This window comes from Pholcus phalangioides, unplaced genomic scaffold (assembly GCF_987345545.1).
Source record: "Pholcus phalangioides strain wild (caught in Gottingen) unplaced genomic scaffold, Ppha-v1.0 ptg000027l_1, whole genome shotgun sequence".
Lineage (NCBI taxonomy): Eukaryota > Metazoa > Arthropoda > Arachnida > Araneae > Pholcidae > Pholcus > Pholcus phalangioides.
Window position 1 is genome coordinate 1,105,098 of NW_028301617.1, and position 19,210 is coordinate 1,124,307.

Here is a 19,210-nt window from a genome sequence, read left to right on the forward strand (position 1 = left end):
AGCATATGCATTAGATAAATCAGCTCCCCCATTAAAGTTGGGGGGGGGGGAGCGGGAACTGTCCTCCACGCCCTCCCTCCCCGTACCTCCAGCCATGTTGGCGTTCCGGTCAGAGTCGACATAACTGAAGTTATTTGTCGTATAAATGAAATATTTTAACATTAAAATCTACAGGGAGGAATTATGACCAGTGTTATCAGAAAAAATAATTTTCGAGAGTAATTTCATTTATCCGAGGGTATAGTCATATCTAATTTATTTGTTATTTTAATAAAATTAGATATGACTATATTTTCCCCCTCCCCACTTTATTATTAGCATTTTATAACAATTTTACATCAATTGGTTTTTTTTCTTCTTTATCGAGGAATTTCTGTCATTGAAGGAATTACATAAGGGCCTATGTCAAAATATATTGCCATATGTTCATATTCAGTTAGCTGTTATATCTGAACGTCTCGATGCTCAGACATATCAGGAAAATAAGCGTAGATAGACTTTGACGTCTGGGGAGGGGGGGGGTACGATGATGATGATGTGAATCCATATATACATTAGACCCGTCGACTCCACCCTTGACGCCGGGGAAGCCAATGCCCTCCCATGCATACTAAAAACAGTAGCCATACATTCTGGCCTATGAATCGATATAAACCAGAGCCTTTCAATGACCAGCTATATAAGAAAGATCGTGAGCAAAAGCAACTTTTATGATCATGATAAAAAAAATTGCTATTCAAAGTGTGACTCTGATGTGTGCCTTCAACACTTTTGTTCGACAGAATCTCGAGCACGCATCGCCAGTGTGGAACCCTTATTTGTTTGGTGACATCGAACTAATAGAAAAAACCCAAAACGGTTTCACGAAGTGCCTGCCTAGTCTCCGGGACCTTTCATATCCTGAACGATTGAAACACTTGGGGCAACATTCCTTAGAATGGCCGACTGATCAACGTTTTGAGACTGCTGTATAAAATTGTCTATGGGCCTCGTTGTCTAACCTCTACATCGACTCGTTCATGAACTCTCGCACCAGAAGTGCATACGTATTCCATTTGCAGGAAGAAATCGGTTACAGCAGCGGTTCTCAACCTTTTCAGTATATAATTTCTATGGCGGAGCCCTTTTTTGTTCTTAATTTTTATGGTAGAACCTTGTAGGCATCTCTTATTTACTTATCTATCAAATTTACTGATTCATTTTATTTTCCTCGAGTCGCCGCGGAGCCCTTGGAGGTCCACGGAGCACCGGTTGAGAACCGCTGGATTACAGCATTCACTTTTATGTCGGGATGGCAGAGCTTGGAATAGACTTCCATCCGATCTTGTTTGTACATCGACGTACACTTTATTTTGCAAAAGACTATCAAGTTTTGACATTGAGTTTTCTGATCAGATACCCATTTTAATTTAATGTCCCCCTCCCCGTGCATGCCTGTAGAGTATGTCATTATTTGCTCCTTTTCTTTTGATTTATATCGTGCTTTTTCTTTCATCGCAATGCAAGTGCAACCAGCCTTTTGTGGATGTACATTCAAATAAATCTCTCTACTATTTTACATGTGATTAAAACAAGACACACATCACAATAAGCTTTTAGATTATTCTATGCATTTATAGAAACACAAGAAACACACAAATCTTCGCGAATACAGTACGAAAGAAAAAAAAAGGTTACAAAAGGAACTAATAACAATTCTTGTGCATCAGCCGACACAAAATATCTCATACACTCGTTTAATGTCCCTCAACACCATATTTCCCGATTGTGCATTATTGCTTCCTACCAAAGAAAACGATCAGCAATCATTTTTCGGTAAATGAATTGGATATTCACTTATGTTACGCTAAAAGATGAGCAGCGATAAAACATTTTTACGTCAAAAACTCGGAAAAGTTTAATTAATATCACAACTCCACAAGAAACTTACTCATATAATACTATGTGTGTGATAACTAAAAGCGTACCAATGTGATTCTGAATGAGCAAGATAATTTTCTCTATGCACATACGTTCAGCTTAAAAGGAGCATTGCGGAGCATTTTTCATCTGCGTGCGTTGTGCCTCTTCAACATCCAATTGCTGAAAAACGTTTTATCACAAACATCACATTAACATGGTTTTTCATCAGCGTGGAAATTTTTCTCATGATTGCTTAATGAGCGGGATCGAGAAAACTTCGCACCGCAATCATCACACTCATATGGTTTTTCTCCGGTGTGCACTCTGAAATGATTCTTTAAATTATACTTTCGCGTAAAGCTTTTACCACAAACGTCACACTCATGTGGTTTTTCACCCGTGTGCATTGTCGTATGATTCTTTAAACTGATCATTTGTGAGAACTTTTTACCACAAACATCACATTCATATGGTGTTTCTCCAGTGTGAATTCTCAAGTGCGTCTTTAATTCTTGCTTTCGGGCAAACCTTTTACCACAAATTTTACACTCGTGTATTTTTTCTCCACTGTGCATTACCATATGTACCTTTAGTGCCGATTTTTGGGCAAACTTTTTATGACAAACATCACACTCATATGGAGTTTCTCCAGTGTGTATTCTGACATGCGTCTTCAAAATTTTCTCCCGTTGAAACCTTTTACCACAAATGTGACACTCGTGTGATTTTTCTCCCACATGTTTTATCACGTGACTCTCTAATGTCCATTTTTGAGAAAATGTTTCCCCACAAATTTCACACAGATATGGTTTTTCTCCAGTGTGCATTCTCATGTGATTTTTCAAATCTTTCTTTATTGTGTATCTCTTATCACAAACATCACACTTATATGGTTTTTCTCCGGTGTGCGTTGTCATATGAGTCTTTAAATTGATCAGTTGTGAGAACTTTCTGCCACAAACGTCACACTCGAATGGTTTTTCTCCGGTGTGCACAATGGAATGCTTCTTTAAATTGCACTTTTGCGTAAAACTTTTACCACAGACGTCGCACTCATGTGGTTTTTCTCCAGAGTGAATCCTCGTGTGGATATTCAATTTGTCATTTAGCTGAAATTTCCCATCACAAACATTACGTTCATATTTTCTTTTTCTAGTATTCATTCTTATGTGACTCTTTAATTCCTTATTTCGTAAAAATCTTTCACTTACTCACAGTTTTCGGTCATAGTGAAATCGACTATAAAAAATGGGGTGCACCTGATTTTAAGTTAACGAGATTGATAAAAACATCTCTCTCCAAAATCATCTGTGGCTTTGAACGACGAGACTCAAGGAGAACCTGTTAATGAAAAAATAACCACATCAACATCCTCGGGATTTTTTTCAGGACTATATGTACATAAAGAAACTTCAGTAATTGATTTGTCTGTAAGGGCAACTAATTACATAAAACACATATACAAGAGTATTAGGTTTCACTTTTGAGTTAGCACCCAGAAGTTAGGGGGAGTCAGAAATGTTAAATCGGATGGGGCTCTAAAGACCTATGTATGCTTCTGTCTAGATTAAAAAAATTAGAGCTTATGCTATTTGCACCGCTATTATTTATGTTACATGGTTAACCCGTGATTTGGTTAGAACAAATTGCAGAATGTCTCTATATCCACCATACACTAAAAAACTCCATTCGGATTGCACGAGTTTTCTTTACATGCTTCTTGACTAGGGCCGTCTTAAGAGCATCGTGGGTGCCCCCGGGCCAAGTGGTTTTTCTAAGGAACGACCTGATAAATTCTAGAAAGGTTTTACCATATCTCATTTGTGTGAGTCCCCCCGGAACGTGCCCGGGTGGGCCCATGCGTTAAGACGGCACTGCTCTTGACCCGAGCAGTATCGAACAATTGCCGCAAATATTCGTGAGCACTGTTTTAAAAATCTTTTATTTTTTCGCAACCTTCCCCACTGCGGAATTCATTCCTTTAAGTCACGTTCTGGTCTTTTACTTTCATTTCTTAAACAACTGTTCACTCTTTTCTTCCCATGAATGTTATTATTGTTACACAGAGATGCTCACAAAATATAAAACTGTACTTTTTCAGAATGTCCTGTGCATTTCCACATTCACAGACAACAGAAATATAGTACAAACTTATGCAAATACAGAATAATTGGAAATGTACGATTAATACACATATTTTGGACACAATGAATAAAAACGAACATGAAACCCTGAACGCATCCGTATGCAGCTTTTGAAAAGTAGAGCAAGCAAAAGGCAGCCAATGGTTAAAAGGTTGAAGCTAGCAGTATCTCTCAATGAAACACTAAACATAATATGTAGACGGGGGCTAACATTGACGACACTGAGGACTATGTAATTGATTACGTCTGAATGAACACAATTGCCCTACATTGGAGGTCTGAATGGGAAAGCTGCCGAATGAAAGTCAACAAACTTTTTTGGCTGATTCCGACTTGATGAAGGAGGGCGGATTTCACTTGAGCGTAAGAATTTTCACTGTGCATTGATCCACAGCTTAGAGCAGGGGTTCTCAAACTGTGTGCCGCCAATTTTGGTAGAAGCTACCACTTCCAGACAAAGGATTTTCGAAGAGACACTTTGTTAACCTGCTCTGGGGAGCAGCGAATAAGCGTTGATTAGGGAAAGTTGCACCGCGGATGGAAAAAGTTTGAGAAACCCTGACTTTTAAAGGGAACATTGCAAATTTGGGTTTTCTCTTGCGTGCAATCTCTTGTGTCTCCTCACTGTTGTCTTCCGCGAAAACCTTTTACCACAAATGTCACACTCGTGTACTTTTTCTCCACTGTGCACTACCGTGTGATCCTTCAATGCCCATTTGTGGATAAATTTTTTATGACAAACATCGCATTTGTGTGGTGTTTCTCCGGTGTGCATTCTGACATGTGCTTTCAAATTTAGCTCCCGTTGAAACTTTTTACCGCATATGTCACACTCGTATGTATTTTTTCCCGTATGCTTTATGACGTGGCTCTTTAATGCCCATTTTTGAGAAAACTTTTCCTCACAAATTTCGCACTCATATGGTTTTTCTCCGGTGTGCAATATGAAGTGATTCTTTAATTTAGCCTTTACGGTGAAGCTTCTACCACAAACATTGCATTCATATGGTTTTTCTCCAGTGTGCACTGCCGTATGAGTCTTTAAACTGATCAGTTGCGAGAACTTTTTACCACAAATGTCGCACTCGAATGGTTTTTCTCCGGTGTGCACTATGGAATGTTTCTTTAAAGTGCTCCTTACCGTGAAACTTTTACCACAAACCTCACACTCATACGGTTTTTCTCCCGTGTGAATTGTTGTATGACTCTTTAAACTGACGAGTCGCGAGAATTTTTTACCGCAAACATCACACTCAAACGGTTTTTCTCCGCTGTGGACAAGGAAATGAATTTTTAAAATGCTTTTCAGCGTAAAACTTTTACCACAAACGTCACACTGATATGGTTTTTCTCCAGAGTGCATTCTCATATGAACTTTCAACTTGTATTTCAGCGGGAACTTTGCACGACAAACATCACATTCATATTGTTTTTCTCCGGTATTCATTCTTACGCGACTCTTTAATTTCTCTGCTTTCGTAAAAAAAATGTTTCACTCACTCACACAGTTTCCCGACTAAGCAAAAGCGACTATAAACAATGCTCTTCGCTTGGTTTCAAGTTCACAAAATTGATGAAGATTTCTCTCCAGATCATGTGTTGTTTTGAAAAACGTGTTCTGATGAGGCTCTGGGAGAACCTGTTAATGAAAAATAACGACGTCAACATCTTCGGAATTTTTGTAGGAATATAATGCACAAAAAGAAACTTTACCGGTTGATTTGCCTACAAGTTCAAGTAATGGCATAAAACACACACACACACACACAGCAGTATTACGTTTCGCTTTCGAGTTAGCATCATTAAATACCCAGAAATTAGGACTCGGTCCAATCCATAGTTCCCCATACCTTTTGTTCCAACGACCCTTCCTTCAATTTTCTCTCATCGCCCCAACTCAATCGAACTCATATAAGATCCTATGTTATATTTGTAGTTTCTATCGCACCCGCCGGACCATTCTATCTCCCACCAGGGAGCGATATTGTCCACCTTGGGAAAAACTAGTCCAATAAAATGGGGCTCTGATGTATTTGACTATCCAGATTGAAAAAAAAAAAATTAGAGGTTATGTTATTTACACACACACACACACCAATATTATTATGTTAGAATGCTTCACCCTTGATTTGGTTAGAACACTTTGCAGAATGCCTCTATATCCACCATACACTGAAAAACTCCATCTGCGGAATTCATTTTTGAAGTCACGTTCTGATATTTTATTTTCATTTGCAACTCGTTTTTCTTTTCTTTCAATGAATGAATGTTATTATTATTACACGGAGATTCTTACGGAATATAGAACTCTGTGCTTTTTTAGAATATTCTATGCGTTTCTAAATTCACAAACAGAAATATAGTTCAAATCTATGCAAATACAGAAGAATTGAGGTTGTACGATAAATACACACATAGTGAACACACATTGGGAGCTCGTTGACCATCGAAATGAACGGACGTGTCCGTGCATCGCTCGTGCCACCGACAGCAGAATCTGGTGAATGCGCTTATCCAACGGGCGCAGAACGGAGCTTTTGATCATTTTTGTCGCACCACGGTCATTTTCTGCACACGAGGGCTAATTAGACCGGGACCTACAATTTATTGCCGATTCCGAACGGCAGGCTTGTTTTTTATACTCATCGAGAGGTTGGTGCACTAACCCCTCGGTGGGGGACTCCCTGCGGTAGCAATTTTTTGCTGCGGTCGAATTGCCGCTTTTTGTTGTACCCCTGCGTCAGGAAAGTTTTCTGACAAGGACGAACCGGGTATCGAACTTGCGACACCTCTAAACATCCTTTGGTACTTTAGGCGGGTATCTTATCGACCGGGCTACCGTGCCTCGGAACGGAGCTTCTCACCCCCAGCTAGGCCTAGAGCTAAGCTAGTAACGAGGATTTCAGCTATTTTATTTTGCGGACGACGGCGATTTGCTAACGAAATCTTGGGCAATTTCTAAAAGGTTTTACCACTTTTAACTCGCGTCACTTGTCGCTAGGCTACAGTATCGATCTCTCGATATCTGGGATGCTACAGCGGAAAAAGGGTGAGGCAGCTTAGAAATACCTGCTTTTCTATTTCATAATTGTCGTACAATGGAGGTCTAAATGATTTGGAAAAGCTCCCAAATGTAAGTCAACAAACCTTTTTTGTTGATGTCCTGACCTGCACAATGTTTTCTTTTCCTCTGGGTTGGGGGGGGGGGGCTTTTACTTGAATAATTTCACTGTTCATTAGCCCACAGCTTAGAGAGAACATTGAAAATTTGGTTTTTCTCCTGCGTGCGATGTGTCTACTTACAGCTAGTTGGTTACCTATTTCGAAAACCCTTTACCACAAATGTCACGCTCGTGTATTTTTGCTCCAGTGTGCATTACCATGTGATCCTTCAATACACATTTATGGGAAAACTTTTTACGACAAACATCACACTCATGTGGTGTTTCTTTTCCCCTATAGTGTCGATTCTTCTCTCTTTAATTTCCGATTTCGTACAGATTATTTTTTTCATACAGATCAGACTGTTTTTTCTACAAAGTAGGACTGACTATAAACAATGGTGTGCCATGTATAAAGTTCACAAGATTGATGGGGGAACTTTCCTCCAGATCACGTGTTCTTTTAAAGGAAGTGTCCTGATGAAACTCTAGAAGCACTTGTTAATGAAATAACATTGGCGTCAATATCCTCGGGGTTTCTGTGGGATAATAAGCACATACGATAGATACTTCTAGTGATTGATTTGCCTATAAAATGTTCAAGATATTTACGTAACACATAGTATCCAACGTATCATTAGGTTTGCTTTCCGTGTTGATACCGTTAACAGTAGAGATGTGAGGTGAGAATATTCTCCTGGATGTAAAAATTTGAGAATAATCGAGAATATTCATTTCTCTTTTAAATAATTTAAATTTTTTTACTAATTTTGTTTATATTGTGAATAGTGAAGATACGTGAAAATATAAATCAGTTTTCATTGCCTGAAACATTTACAACAAAACAAATTTTGGTATGGTCACTCCCCAATGACAACTTTTAGTTCGAGAATATTCTCAGAATATTCTCCAGGTCATGATGAGAGGTTTTAAAAGTTTGGTTACAAAAAGATTTTAGAAACCTTTAGATTAAAACCTTAAAAAATATTTTAAAATTTGATAAATTTTCAGAAATAAGTTCACAACAAGAGAAATTAAATCAAAGTTGATTGATAAAGGAAGCAATTATTATACAATCGCCTTCATTCTAAGAAGATACAGAACTGTTGTTTTCTTCAATGCACATACACTTAGATTCTGTATCACTCACATTTCTTCAAAAGTTGTGCAATTCAGCCCTGTTGGTTTAATTTTCTAGCTTTCAAACTTCAATATTGTGGTCTACAAACATTAATATTCCCATCTTCTTGACGGGAAGAGAGACGGATACAGAGAATATTCTCTCAAAGGACTAGTATTATAAATTACTAGAGAATATTCTTATCAAAAATAATAGTTATTCTCAAGTTATTTATCGAGATTATTTATTATAATACATGTTATTACACATATTCTTGATGATAGTCTCTGGAAAAAGTTCGGTAACTGAAGAATATTCTCTGGAAGGACTATTATTAATAACTTCAAAATAATTCTTATTATTTTCTATACGAATATTCCCCAGTAATTTATGAAAGTAGTCCTTCCAGAGAATATTCTCAAGGATATTACACGTAACTATATCATAAATAACAGGAGAATATTCTCACCAAGAACTTATAAGAATATTCTCAAGTTATTTATTATAGTAGTCCTACCAGAGAACATTCTCGAATATTCTCCTCGATGAGAATATTCTCCGAAAGATTATTCTCGAGAATTTTACATCTCTATTCAATAGTATTCACAGATGATGAAGTTACCATACAAGCGAGTACTCGAGTAATTGAACGCACAAGAACTTCCCTCGTTCATATCGCCTCTCTTATCACCTGAAAACTCCGTCGAATTGAGAAACCCCCATAAAACTGCCTAGCCAGAACCCAAATTCTTTTAAATATGCTAAGTGAAAATTCCTAGATATTGACAAGTCTTATACCTTTTAACATGGTGAAGAAGAACGCTCTAATAGAAATTTAAACCATTGATGTATTTAAAAAATTTTACACATGTTCTTGATTGTATGTGCTATCCCTTATGCTGGTACAAATTTTTACATATTTTGGATGCTTAATTTTTTGTAAATTTCCAAAAACGTATACATATATAGGATCATTCAAATCCTTTAAATATTTAAAATGAATTTTTATTCAATTACTTTGATTTCATGGTATTTTATGATGCACGCGAGCTGTTTTTAATGCTTTTTTTTGGTGAAATTTTAAAAGAATATTGAGTATTTTGAAACTTTATACCAGAATAGGATATACAATCAAAAACGTGTGAAATATTTGAAATAAATCAATGGTTAAATACACTGCTCAAAACAATTACGGGAGCAAGCAAAAAAGTGAAGAAAACCGTGCGAGACAGCAACGTACTGGCATACAATGGATAGTACACGCGTATCAATGCGCAATACACAAAAAAGACGTAAAAAAATTTGGAATTAAGCTTTAATTCTTTGAAAATATGGAAAAAACATGAAAAGATGATTTAGGGCAACAATTTGGTTACATGTTACTGTTTAGACATGATGCATGAGTTTTAATAGGGCGTGTGGTCTCCTCGAACAGCTAAGACTGCTGCACACCTGTTTGCCATGGATGCGATGAGGTTATCGATCAGACTTTGGGGAATACTGTTCCACTCCTCAAGAAGAGCAATCTGCAAGTCTCGGGCAGTAACAGGCGGCCTTGGTCGCGCAGCAATGCGTCGTCCGAGTGGATTCAGGTCAGGAGAGCACGCTGGCCATTCCATACGCTGTATTGTTTCAGCTTCAAGAATGTTCTCCACCAGACGAGCTCTATGCGGTCGGGCATTATCATCCTGGAAAACAAAGGAATCTCCAATGGCTCCAGCGTAAGGGATGACATGAGGTCGCAGTATCTCGTCTGCATACCTTCGGGCCGTCAAAGTGCCATTCCGAATGATATGCAGGTCCGTACGTCCGCCTATTCTGATTCCACCCCATACCATCCAACCAGCTCGTCTGTATTGTGACCTTTCACGAACGAATGCGGGGTTATTTCGAGTGCCCCTGTCCCTCCATACCAGAACACGTCGGGTGTCACACTCCAGAATGAATCGGGACTCGTCTGTAAACAGCACTTGGCTCCAATCATGTTGCTCCCAATCTCGATGTTCAGCAGCCGATCTTTTTCGGGACGCACGGTGGCGTGGGGTCAACGTAATGCAGACCATTGGCCTACGTGCATAGAGCCCTCCCTCATGAAGCCGATTGCGTACTGTTTGGCTGGACACCCTTCGTCCTGTTGCCAAGAGCAACCGTCTTTGCAGTTGCGTAGCATTCTCTGTTCTGTTTCGACGGGCTGTTAACCGTATATACCGGTCATCAGTTGCTGTAGTGGCGCGTGGCCGACCTTGCCCTGGCCGACGTCTAACATTTCCTGTTTCTTGGAATCGATTCCACAGCCTGCAACAACACTTCTGGCGACTCCAACAGCGTCCGCGACACTACGTTGTGTTTGCCCGGATTCCAGTCTGCCTATAACACGCCATGCCACGGATTCCGGTAAATCACGTTGTTGAGACATCCTCAAGTCACCTTGTCTCAAAAAACAATACTGCGCAATCGAATTTCACAGTTACGGCAGTAAAACAGACGTTTCTGCAACATCCCGATTTCTGCCCTTATCTCCTTTTCCTGGTTTTTGACGTCATGAATTTGCATATGAAGTTTTCTTCTCCCGTTTCCTGCTAGGCTTTAAATTATGGATGATTCATTTTATGTTACTTATCGGTATACATCTTTGCGTAATTTTGTTAAAACCATGTGCTCCCCTAATTGTTTTGAGCAGTGTAGTACTTCTAATGCTATCTCTATTAGAGCATAGTTTTTCACCATGTTAAAAAGTATGAGACCCCTTAAATGTCAACGATTTCCCACAAAATTGCTAAGGGGCCGTTCAAGTATTACGTAAGCAAATTTTTAGCCATACTTGACCCCCCCTCCCTCCCACTTGTCAGCAAAATTTCCTCAGCACTGCCCTCACTTTCTAAAGCATATTGGTGGGGTCAGAAACGTACGCGGGAGGGGGGCATAGGGGGCTCGCGCGCCTTCCCCAAGACGGAAATTTTTTTATTTTAAATGTAACAACCATTTTTAAAAAATTAAAATTTCGAAAGAAAATACCTTTATACGTTATTATAATGAATTTCTGTTAATTTCAATGCTATTTGATGGATAAGAACTTAAAATTTCTCTTTGAGAAATTCAATGCGACCCACCCTCTAAGCCATGTATGGTAAACCCTTGACCCGCGAACCTAATGTGGCCCTGGAGGTTGTCTGATGTGTCTAGAGCCCCCTCAAACCTAATTTTGTAAAAATGAACTAAGCGGCACGTTTGCAGATTGCTTAAATGACCCGTGGCACAATTTCAGAATATTGAAGTAGGCCCGTGGCACATTTTCAGATCACTTACGTAACCCGCGACAGTTCCAGAACACTTAAACGATCCGTAGCACATTTGAGATCCATTGAGTGACGTGGGGCACAATTTTAGAGCACTTAAGCGGCTTCCCAGTGCGGTTCTACATCACTCAAGTTGCCCGCGGAACATTCCCAGATAATTTAAGTAATCCGTGGCATAATTAAGGATCACTTGAGTGATGCGTTGCACAGTTCCAGAGCACTTAAGCGGCCCGGAAACATTTCCTGAGCACTTGAAGGATTCGGGAAACATTTAGTGATCGCTGAAGTGGTTCTGTAGGGGACTGACTGACCAACAGAGAGAATTTTAGTTCAGATGCCGCACAAACTAGCGAAACATTTTTTTTCGTTTTTGGCGCACCGAGTAAGATGCCATTACAGTATTTCATATTTTCATAAAGGTTGGTTGATGACGTAAGCATTACCCAAAGAACCCTTTATCATCAAATATCAGCAAATCTGAAACCCCCTTCCTCCTATCGATGCTGACGTAAGAAATGAATGACCCCTAAATGGCGATGATACATAAGCTATTATAAGAGATGTATGTATCATCGCCACTTAGGGGTCATTCATGTATTACGTCAGCATGTAGATAAAGGATGCTTCAGTCATTCGGCAGGAGACCCGTAACAGAGGACGCATACAATTAGTTTAATGATGCTCATTACGGACGGGAACCGATTAAATTTTTTTAATAATAATTAAAAAAGTTGTAATCGATTAATCGCATTGAAGTCGAATATTTTTCAACTGGGGGGGGGGGGAAGAGCAGACGGGTCTCGTGCCCCGGGCTCTGGACCCGAAGGGGCGAAAATTTCATTCTGAAACCTCGCCTTCAAAATTACAGGGGGGGGGGTATCAAAATGCACGCTCGCCCGGGTGACCAAGCATCTAGTTGCGGCCCGGTGTACAGCCCATCTCGGACGCGGATGCGAATAAAGTTTGGTCAGGATCCATAACTCAGAAGCCCCTGGCTGTTAATGGATTTGAACGACCCATCTCGGAAGCACCAAGTTTGGGTCGCGACCCGTAGGTTACGAACCCCCCGTCCTAACCTAACCCCACGTCCGATAATCTGAAAGAGTGAAGGGAAAAAAGTAGAAGAAAAGGAAAACAGTATAATACAAGATAAGTACAGATAAGAGAAAGGATAGAGAGATAAGAGACTCCTACCACGAGATTAGATTTGGCTACGGCACGTCATGTCACGTCAAACGATTCTATTTTATCCTAGGACATGCCAATCGTGAAAGCTCAGTCACTGATGAACTTTTCTCGATGTGCAATCGTTTTACCAAAAAAAAAAATTGAATACAATCATCCGACGTGACGTGACATGACGCAGCGAAAATTCATCTCGTGGTCGGAGGACTATATATTATATATAGGCAGGTGCACCTGCACAGAGGCCCACCAGAAGGGACCTAAATTCAAATTCTAGCACAGGAACGGCTAGCTACGGCCCTGTGTACAGGTATACGAAGTAGATGTCTGTTTTCACCCTCATGCTACCTGTTCTCTTCCCCTCTTATATAGCAGAAGGATACATCATATATGTGGTGGGGGGGGGGGAATCACGAACAATTGTATAGAAGTAATAAAAGGGAGGTAAAAACTTTTCGTAGGGTTACAACAAAGCCTAGCGATGATGAAGATGGTGGAAAGAAAATAGAGCTTGTGTGGATTCATTCATCAGGCGTTTAGACGTAATAATATGTCCTTGATCCCAAAGTGGTTAATTTGAAATCGTCAGTTTTCGTCAACTCGAAATTCAATTTCGGACATTGCCCGGGGTCAATAGTTAACGAAATTGCCAATTCCCGAAGTGGCCGGCCAAGTGGCGAATCGGCCTATTCCGGGCTATGGCATTCCCGGGCAGTCCCGGTTCAGCCTAAGCACCGATTCCCGCCGTAAGTTCATATGGAGAGAACCAGGGACCCGCTACCTACCCTCCAATGTCCGCGAAATCGACCATTACGGCGGAGGAGGTTTAATGGCCTGGGCAGGCATCATGCTGGATGGCCGCACACCTCTCCATGTCTTTGAAACAGGCACTGTGACTGGTGTGAGGTATAGGGATGAAGTCTTGGAGCCCTATGTTCGCCTTTTCAGGGGTGAACTTGGCCCCGAGTTCATTTTAATGGACGATAACGCGAGGCCACGTAGAGCTCTTCTGCTCGACGATTTTCTAGAGAGTGAGGATATTCGCCGGATGGATTGGCCAGCCAGATCTCCAGACCTTAACCCCATAGAGCATGTCTGGGACGCTCTGGGGAGGGCAATTGCAACTCGCAACCCCCCCCTCCTCCGGGAACGAAAACAGCGTTGCTGAACGAGACCCCGCCCTCTCCTATTGCGGTCATAACAGCGACTCGAGACAAAAACGTTTTAATAACTTTAACGATAGAACAAACAACAAGTGTAACTTGCTCGATGCTCCAAGAAAGGAATTCCTTCGGCCCTTAGAACTAATAAAACTTTTTAAAACAAATCAAGGATCAATTTCAAAATAAGATGAAAGAACGAGTGAGCACGCGTGGGGGAAATAAGAAAGAATGGTAGTAGGGGGGATTCTTTGTTGTAAGTACGCCTTTTACGCTATTTTTTTTCCGACCGGCTTTTCCATAAAATGACGATTTTTTAACCAAGGAGCTTTCTTTCCAAGCGCCTTGAAATCAAGTTATGCCGACGTCACACGGTATGCTCCCGGGCAGGGGCGTCGGAAGTGTTTCGAACTTCTGGGTGCTCGTCTTGAGTCCCATGTAGGAAATTTCGATTTCTGAATCAATTCTGTGGGTGCTCGAACCCGTTTTACAAACTTCCGTGGGTGCTCGAGCACCCACAGCACCCCCGGCTCCGACGCCACTGCTCCCGGGAGGATAAAGACGCCTTCATGTATAGGGGTTCTACGTGAAGGGGGCTAACGATCGTAGTTTTCAATGAAGGGAGGGAGAAAATTAGAGACCTTGAACCGGTAAAGTTCCTCCTTGAAGAGAAGAAAAACACCGACAGCAGAAAAGCGCGCGAGACCGAGGTTTTTTTTGCTAAAAAAAGTGACCTGGGCCTGAAAATACGTAATAAAAGTGACTAGTTTCTAAAAAAGGGACCCGTGCCGAGCCCTGTGTTTCATACCTTCCGACTCCAACGAGTGTTACGCACGATCATGCGTGTGTATTTTACAATTATTGAATGGTTATTTGTTTGGTATCAATGTATGTATATATCAAATTTCATTAAAATCGGTACAGTAGTTCTAGAGATAATCGACCAAGTCTGCAAATTCTCTTAATTTCTTACACCAGTGTATATATATAGTATATACAATTCTGTATGCAACTACAAGAGACCATCCCTATGCACGATCCCTCAAAAAATTACGTCATTTAAATGAAACCGCGTGTCATTTGAGAACGTTTTGTAATTGGAAGTGTGAACTTCTACAGTGAACGGTATCAGAGTCAGTCCTACGGGCAAACAATTTGAATCGCCCTGTATTATGCGTATTCAATTAATTTAATTGAAACCATAATCCGTAATTTACACACCGTTAATAGTTATCAATGGGAAAAAATTAACTGCCCTTCAACACTATGTTAGTACTAATGTATTCCGCGTTCATGTAAGTATTTTTTTTGCAAAAGTTTCTCACGTTAAAGCATCATGTTTCCGTTTGCAACCTGTACCTGCTGCATACATTACTTAACACTTTCGGCAAGCTCGGCAATTCACTTTTAGATCAGTGGGGTCCAGGGGCGTAGCCAGAAATTTCGTTCGGGGGGGGGGGGGGGGACCGCTTTCATTTCGGGGGGGGGACCAAAGTGACAGAACAATGGATTTGGCCATCTTTTTCCCTTTTTTCGGTCATTTTCTCACATTTCGGGGGGGGGGGGGCAGACCCCCAAGTCCCCCCCCCCCGGCTACGCCCTTGGTGGGGTCCTTAGGAGTCATTCAAGTATTACATCAGCATCGAGAGGGGGGAGGGGTAGGGGGGGTTTGAAGGTTGCTTACGTCATCAACCACCCCTTTTTTAAGATATGAAATATTCTAAGCCGCTGACGACATTTTGCTGACGGGGGGGGGGGGGGGGAGTCAGTGTTTTGCTGAAAAATCCTTTTTTTCAGCCGTGACCCGAAATCAACGGCAGGATCAGCTTCGTGACCCATGGGAGATGTTTGTTTTCGAAATCTGTGTGTCACACATCTGGAAAGCTCGACTAATCAAGCTTGGGTCGTGACCCCACAGTCCAAGAATTACTGGCTGTAAGTGGATTATTTGTATGACCCTTCTCGGAACCCCCCCCCCCCGGCGAATCAAGTTTGAATACTGAACCATACATGTACCTCGTCCATATCCCTCTGTGGAACCTCTAACGAATTGGTACATGTGTGTACGTATAGTGAAACCTGACGTGAAGTTTGTTTCTGTGTAATGCTTGTTATGTGTGCAGGTGCTTCTTCAAGCCGAGTACAACTCAGATCCATCGCCATGGGCAATTTACTACCTAGTCAGTTGTGCCGGAAGTGTAAGTATGTGTACCTAACAGTCTGAGTGCGTATCTAGTGTTGTGTATGATTTTTTAGTGCTGCCATCTATATCTCAGAAGTGAAGTGAGTGATGTGTAGTGACTGAATATTTGTACTGTTTGTAGGCTATGTGCAGGTGCTGCCATCTGCCACTAGTTTTCTCTAACTATGAGTGAAGCGTAACGATTGAATAATTGTATTGTTGTGGGCCTGTTGCTCTCTGTGGCGAGACTTTTTAAAGGGGAGATCGGCTCGCATTCGCGCCTTGAAGTTGGGAACCACAGGAAAACTAACTTCAGCAGACCACCACTATGGCGACGGTGGGGTTCGAACCCGGGTCCTCGCGACGCGAGTCCGTCACTATGACCACCATAGAGGGCCCTGAATGAACACTGACCCATAGCTGGAGAATCCACCTCTGGCTAAGTAAATTTGTACGGCCCATCTAGGAAGCCCCAGTGAATAAAGTTTTATTCGTGGCCCATAGGTCAATATAGCCCTGCTATTAGTGGATTTCCATCTCGGAATCCCTTGCGACACACTCATGGGTTAAACTTTGACAATCATAGAGCGTTGAACAAGTTCTCAAAAGTTAACTATACAGTGCATAGAAATGAAATGAAGAAAGAAACCACACATACAGTGTCCCGTATTTTACGGGACATTCTCGAAATTCATACCATCCCAACATTTTATAAAATGACACTTTTTTTCCCCCTGGGTTTAGTTGAATTTTTGAAATCAAAAATTAAAATAATTTTCATGGCTTATAGATAATTATGTGGTAATTATGACTCTATTCATAATCAATTGCAGTCAAATAAATATGCGTGTTCATATTTGACAAACGTATACCAATTAGGGGAATTAAATTTTGACTTGCGGTCGCCATCATTTTCCACGATTGGCAATTTTTCTGTAATTTTAGCGATTGCTAATTTTTTTTTTTTTTCCTGCTGTAAATGGCAACCTTGCCTGCCTCTGACAATTTTGTCGCGCTGTTACTGGCAACTTTACTTGCTTTTGACAATTTCTTTGTCTTTATAATTGGCAACTTTACTTGCATAACAACTTTTCTTTGGTGAAATCCGCTGTTTTTGTGAGAGAAATATGGTCAGTCTAAGTATTTTTATCTTGCGTGTATCGATACTTTTCAATGGGAACAAATTTCGTGGGCCGACTGGGGAGCCCTTGGCGGGCTGTGCAACCCTTGCTGTATATCATTTCTATGGCATTTATCTCGAACGAGTGTTAACGAATAGCAGCATTTAAATAGAAATATTTGGACACCTATTTTGACACAATCAAACTCGGTTATAACGATGCAACCGAGGCCATAGCGTCAATAATTGGCTGTCACGGCAGCGGCACGCACTTCGAGAATTACTCGCTTGAGGGTGGGGGTGCCCATGGCCCCCCCCACAAGGGGTGGGCTGACAAAGGCTCCAGCCCTGGGCACCCGGGACGATTTCCACCTTTTCTTATTTTTTCCACGCTGTAAATTCATCATAAAGAGGCCCGTGAAAATCTGGTCGGGGGGCCCGCATAAGATCCTGGCCTGGTGGCCATGGGGGTGCCCCTCAATATATGAAAATCAGCCTCTTAACATGAGGGAACCTCCTCGTGCAGGAGGGTATAATGTGGAACGTGGGGGGGGGGGGGAAGGGCATGGTGCTCATACGCCTTTGCGAGACAGGTGCGTTTTAGCCAGTATGGTATTTGCCCGGGACCACAAAATTTAAAGATATCCTCGGTCCAGGAGGTGGGGGGTCACCTAATTCCTGATGTGCACAGAGTCAAAGTCTGGCCCTGAGCATACGCCCAGCTCGGTGGTCTCATGATGGTGGGATTTGGCACTGTTATTTTCAAAATTGAGTAATTTGCTAATATGATGTCCTCTGAGCGCACCACCTTCCCCGGGGCGCATGGTTCAAGACTTTGCTGAGTTTTTTGCATTTCACTCGTAGCCATTGAACCACCCCCGTTCAAACAGGTGGTTCTCAACCGGGAGCCTTTGCGGCAATGGGATATTCAAACGGGTCACTGATGAAAAAAATAAAAAGGGACACACTGTTGTTTGCCACGAGAGAGGGAGGGGGAGGGGAGATGAAAAGAAAAAATTAGGACCCAACAGAACTGTGATGGGGGGTCGGGGGACCCTTCGCGTATTCTCTGTCGGAGGAACTCTGCCACATGGCACCTTCACGTAAAATCACTGAATTGCTTTTTTGGGGGAGGGGGGCATCCTGAAATTTAACCTGCTATGAGTGACCGAGTGATTGGGTGAGTGACATTATAAGTGACCAAGCAAATTTGTGATTCACTGTATAAGTGACCGTCCGAAACAAAGTGAGTGTGCGTGAACTTGAGTTGCGAGGTGAGTAGGTGGGGTGAGTGAATGACCATATAAATGATCGAGTGGCTGTATGACTGACCATATTAGTGATTAAGTGCGTGGCCAAATTACCGATGAAGTTGGTGACCACCAACCATGCCACCACTAGGGAGGGTCAGTGTTTTGCTGACAAGGGGGGAGGGGTCAAAAATGGCTGAAAATCTGCTTACGTAATACTTGAATGGCCCCCCAAATACGTATTCTAATAATGTATATTTATAACGCGTTTCGGCGCCCGGTGCAACTGCCCTGAGACCGCCCCTGGAAAGGGGAGACGGAGAAAGAAAGAATGCACGTAAAAACAAAAGGCACACGTGTCCTCACACAAGGATAATAATAATAATAATAGCGCCAAAAATCCAGCCAAGACCCACACACGCTTGACGAAGGCGTGTGCTCATAGAGCTCGATGCGTGCGCTGTTACGTTGTCGGGAGAAACAAAATGGCTTACCCGTGAATGTTCTTGCTTGGGAATTGTTCTTCAATTGCCACCAATATTAAAACGGAGGGCCAATCGCAACAAATGATAGAATTAGAAGTCATTTAAAGTCACACAAAATCGCCATCACAACGTCCACTGACGTAGACCAACAACGACAGGAAGGGACGAAAGAAAGCTGTGCAGCCGTTTTCATTAGCCCGTGACG

At 41.6% G+C, this 19,210-nt stretch overlaps 1 protein-coding gene across 3 annotated transcripts; it reads right to left on the reverse strand.

The window, feature by feature from the left end:
• Nucleotides 1–1,210: 1,210 nt before the first annotated feature.
• LOC149068021 (uncharacterized) lies at nt 1,211–19,210 on the reverse strand. Of its 3 annotated transcripts, XM_089251686.1 has the most exons (3): nt 19,015–19,210; nt 5,551–5,685; nt 1,211–3,243 (listed from the first exon to the last, which is right to left on the reverse strand). In XM_089251686.1, exon 3 carries the CDS (start codon nt 3,063–3,065, stop codon nt 2,112–2,114), a length of 954 nt encoding a protein of 317 aa, XP_089107812.1. In that variant the 5' UTR covers nt 3,066–3,243; nt 5,551–5,685; nt 19,015–19,210; the 3' UTR covers nt 1,211–2,111. The 3 variants fall into 3 exon arrangements, with proteins under 3 accessions (XP_089107812.1, XP_089107811.1, XP_089107813.1); XM_089251685.1 differs by lacking the exon at nt 5,551–5,685; XM_089251687.1 differs by lacking the exon at nt 1,211–3,243 and having other exon boundaries at nt 3,251–5,685.